Source organism: Sander vitreus, chromosome 4 (assembly GCF_031162955.1).
Source record: "Sander vitreus isolate 19-12246 chromosome 4, sanVit1, whole genome shotgun sequence".
Taxonomy (NCBI): Eukaryota; Metazoa; Chordata; class Actinopteri; order Perciformes; family Percidae; genus Sander; species Sander vitreus.
The window spans coordinates 847,501-852,500 of NC_135858.1; the positions used below are offsets into that span (position 1 = coordinate 847,501).

At 46.0% G+C, this 5,000-nt stretch overlaps 1 protein-coding gene across 3 annotated transcripts in view; it reads left to right on the forward strand.

Moving 5' to 3' along the window:
- Positions 1-5,000, forward strand: part of mtss1 (MTSS I-BAR domain containing 1) — a 94,019-nt gene that overhangs the window by 26,596 nt on the left and 62,423 nt on the right. For all 3 annotated transcript variants that reach the window (XM_078247641.1, XM_078247643.1, XM_078247644.1), the window contains exon 2: positions 3,111-3,172. In XM_078247641.1, the coding sequence (XP_078103767.1) occupies positions 3,111-3,172 (62 nt within the window). The remainder of the gene's footprint in view (positions 1-3,110; positions 3,173-5,000) is intronic.

The following is a 5,000-nucleotide window of genomic DNA, read 5'->3' on the forward strand; positions in this document are numbered from 1 at the left end:
CTTCTAAGTTCAGCTTACCCTAAATGTGCTGTGCTTCTATTTTCTCCTCTAAATCTCAGTATGCAGTTCATTCCAGCCTCAACCTATTCGGTCCCCCGCATGGATCAATAAAGTCAAGTTTTTGAAGTTAAATCCATTTCTGTTCATTTCCTTCCCTTTCCATTTATCCCAGGTTCACTGTTCGTTGTTCGCCAGAGGCATTCAGCCGGTCACCTGCAGTATTTCATCACACACCGCTAAATTCCTGTCGCTAGTAAACCTGTCAGCCCCATGCCGTGTGCATGCCTGGCTAGCAGTGATTTGGAGTCTGGCTATTAAATGGCTTTAGCGATGTGGAGCTAAGAGGCTAATGGCGTTGTGGTAGGGGATAAATCAGATTGATCCTCTCTCTGGTGGACCAGTGGAGGCAGAAGATATCAGGGCCATGTTTAGTCCAGATAGAGCCTGCATCAGGGCCATATTTAGTCCAGACGGAGCCTGTATCAGGGCCATATTTAGTCCAGATAGAGCCTGTATCAGGGCCATATTTAGTCCAGATAGAGCCTGTATCGGGGCCATATTTAGTCCAGGTAGAGCCTGTATCGGGGCCATATTTAGTCCAGATAGAGCCTGTATCGGGGCCATATTTAGTCCAGATAGAGCCTGTATCAGGGCCATATTTAGTCCAGATAGAGCCTGTATCGGGGCCATATATTTAGTCCAGATAGAGCCTGTATCAGGGGCCATATTTAGTCCAGATAGAGCCTGTATCAGGGCCATATTTAGTCCAGATAGAGCCTGTATCGGGGCCATATATTTAGTCTAGATAGAGCCTGTATCAGGGCCATATTTAGTCTAGATAGAGCCTGTATCGGGGCCATATTTAGTCCAGATAGAGCCTGTATCAGGGGCCATATTTAGTCCAGATAGAGCCTGTATCAGGGGCCATATTTAGTCCAGATAGAGCCTGTATCAGGGGCCATATTTAGTCCAGATAGAGCCTGTATCAGGGGCCATATTTAGTCCAGATAGAGCCTGTATCAGGGGCCATATTTAGTCCAGATAGAGCCTGTATCAGGGCCATATTTAGTCCAGATAGAGCCTGTATCGGGGCCATATTTAGTCCAGATAGAGCCTGTATCAGGGCCATATTTAGTCCAGATAGAGCCTGTATCAGGGGCCATATTTAGTCCAGATAGAGCCTGTATCGGGGCCATATTTAGTCCAGATAGAGCCTGTATCGGGGCCATTTTTAGTCCAGATAGAGCCTGTATCGGGGCCATTTTTAGTCCAGATAGAGCCTGTATCGGGGCCATATTTAGTCCAGATAGAGCCTGTATCGGGGCCATATTTAGTCCAGATAGAGCCTGTATCGGGGCCATATTTAGTCCAGATAGAGCCTGTATCAGGGCCATATTTAGTCCAGATAGAGCCTGTATCGGGGCCATATTTAGTCCAGATAGAGCCTGTATCAGGGCCATATTTAGTTCTATGTGTTATATGTCACTATTTTTGGTAGCCTGCTGTACTTAAATGGCCAGTATACTATATTTCCTGTATTCATTGAAGCCTCTGTGTTTACAGGCTTGCTGTAATGTGCTCTAGGTGCCAAAGGAAATCTGTTTGGTACTGACAGTTTGTTTAGTTTTGTCATGGTTCATGTGTGCAATAAGCATTACACTTCGTGGCAGAGAATCATCAATTCTAAGCTAAAACATCCTGATTCATATTTTCCTCCGAATCGGGCAGGCCTAGTCAGGAGAGAGAAAGTAGGATTCAGCCCGTTCCAGCAGGGCTTCCCTGCATTTTAAATTGAATAACCAGAACACCGCACCGGCAGCTGTTGGTCACAGATGTAACCCAAGGTCAGAGCCCGCAGCACGGAGCAGCCTTGGATTACATCATCAGTCAGCTGCTGTTACAAAATGCAGACATAGAAACAGTCCTTACCCCCTAAAGGACGTGTTACAACACCAGGACGATGGTTTAATCTCTGCAGAAGATGTAATATAGAAACATTTTATTTTCCCACACTTTGAAAAAAGTGACTGAAACATTGAGATAGGGTCATGGTTGACGGGAAGTCAACACAAGGGTTAAGTAACTCAGATGAAGCCTGTTGTACTTCAGCAGTCACTGAAGGTCACTCTGGACAAGCAGCGTGACATCATGACTACACGTAAACATACACGCCCACTTCCTTAAGCCAAGTGGCGTGTTATCTGTACGCATTTGGAGCTATCTATGTGTATGTCTACGCTGTATACAGCGGACGACAGTATGCGACGTCACAGCATAAACATACCAGAGAGTCTGGTAAGACCAGGCTAGTGGACCAGAGTCTGGTAGGACCAGGCTAAAGTACCAGAGTCTGGTAGGACCAGGCTAAAGTACCAGAGTCTGGTAGGACCAGGCTAGTGTACCAGAGTCTGGTAGGACCAGGCTAGTGTACCAGAGTCTGGTAGGACCAGGCTAGTGGACCAGAGTCTGGTAGGACCAGGCTAGTGTACCAGAGTCTGGTAGGACCAGGCTAGTGTACCAGAGTCTGGTAGGACCAGGCTAGTGGACCAGAGTCTGGTAGGACCAGGCTAGTGGACCAGAGTCTGGTAGGACCAGGCTAGTGGACCAGAGTCTGGTAGGACCAGGCTAGTGTACTTGCATTTCATACCCAAGATGCTTTTTCTGCTATTCTGGTTTTCATTTAGATCCGATCTCGAATTCCTTCTCGTTCGGTCCATCAAGGTCAGTCCGGTACTTAGAATAGGGCCATAAGATGTTATGGTGAAACAAATGAGATCAAGTATATCTCATTTCTACTCAGAATCATATCCTATTGTCCCTGAAGTGTTTATTTTGAGATTAAAATGAAATATTTCTGAATACTGTCTCTGTCAGTTTAGTGTTAGCATTGTATCCACACATTCCAGTCCTGTGCAGAGAAATACCGGTCAGGTTTAATACTAATACTTTAGAAAATAATCTCATTAAGGTCATGAGCTCTTTAAGGATTATTGGTATGACATGCACAACGTTAGCTTTGTGTGTGATGTCTCAGTTAAACTCAGTGAATCCTGCAGTGGTCAGACCTGTGTGATAGTTAATGTCATCGATGTTCTCTGTGTTTGCTGCAGGCCAGTTATCCAACATGGGAGGACTTTGTAACCAAAGGAGCCAAGCTACAATCACAGCTCAGGTAAAACGCACGCACGCCCGCACACACACACACACACACACATACACATACACATACACACACACACACACACATACACATACACACACACGCACACACACACACATACACACACATGCACACATACACATATACACACACACACACACACACACACACACACACACATACACACACACACACACGCACACACATACACACACACACGCGCGCACACACATACACGTGCACACACACATGCACACACACACGCATGCACACACACACATGCACACACACGCATGCACACACACACATGCACATACATGTGCACACACACATTCACACACACACATACACACGCACGCACATACACGCACACACGCACATACACGCACACACACACACACACACGCACGCAGGCACATACACACGCACGCAGGCACATACACGCACGCACACACGCACGCACAGACACACGCACACACACACACATACTATACACACAGGCACACATACACACAGGCATGCGCGCACACACATACACATACTATACACACAGGCACACACACATACATACTATACACACAGGCACACATACACAGGCACGCACGCACACACACACATACTATACACACAGGCACACACACATACATACTATACACACAGGCACACATACACAGGCACGCGCACATACACATACTATACACACAGGCACACATACACACAGGCACGCGCACATACACATACTATACACACAGGCACACATACACACAGGCACGCGCGCACACACATACACATACTATACACACAGGCACACATACATACACGCAGGCACGCACACACACACACATAAGCATACGCACACACAGGCACACATACATACACGCAGGCACACATACACACAGGCACGCGCGCACACACATACACATACTATACACACAGGCACACATACATACACGCAGGCACGCACACACATACTATACACACAGGCACACATACACACAGGCACGCGCGCACAGACATACACATACTATACACACAGGCACACATACACGCAGGCATGCACACACACACACACACATATACGCATACGCACACACAGTCTTACTCTCTGGCCTTTTTAACCCACTAATTACACTAGTTACATCTATAATTCTGTATTTGGAAATTGCTGCATGTTGTTGTTGTTGTTGTTGTTGTTGGGATGCTTTTTTGTGTGTTTGTTTCTATTCTCTATACAAAACCTTGGTGCTTCTTTATTTTATTTTTATTTATTTTATTTTTTTTTTACAGCACTTTGGTCAGCTTAAGCTGTGTTTAAATACGTGCTCTAGAAAACTTTAAAACTAAACGTTATTGGAGTATATTTCTCCAAATCCTAGTTTCGGTAGTTTTACGGACTACTCGGTGGTCGCGGAAGAGATCGTTAAAACAAGAAATTATCTCGTAAGCGGAACCAAAGTTTCACAGGCACCGTTGTGGTCCAACAAAGGACCTACAACCTTGTGCTTTCATTGGATAGTCGCGTTGCGTTCAAGGGATTTATGTGCATAAAGATGGGCATCGGCCAGCTTTGTGACGCCGTCTCGGGATGCTTTGCGGACGCGTTAAAGTCTCTTGACGTCACCCATAGGAATAAGTGGAGTGTGTCGCACGGACAGGTGGATCTGCACGTTTAGTGTTAAATTAACATCACCGCAGAATGGTGAGAAGTTTGTCTTTTGGTAGAAAAACGCAGGCAACATCCTCAAAACAACATTTTAAACGACAGCAGCTCACTGTTCTCGGTCTCGTGGCTTTCTGTTGGCTCCTGGCCAGTCAAAATGTGCCTGCCAAACGTACTTAT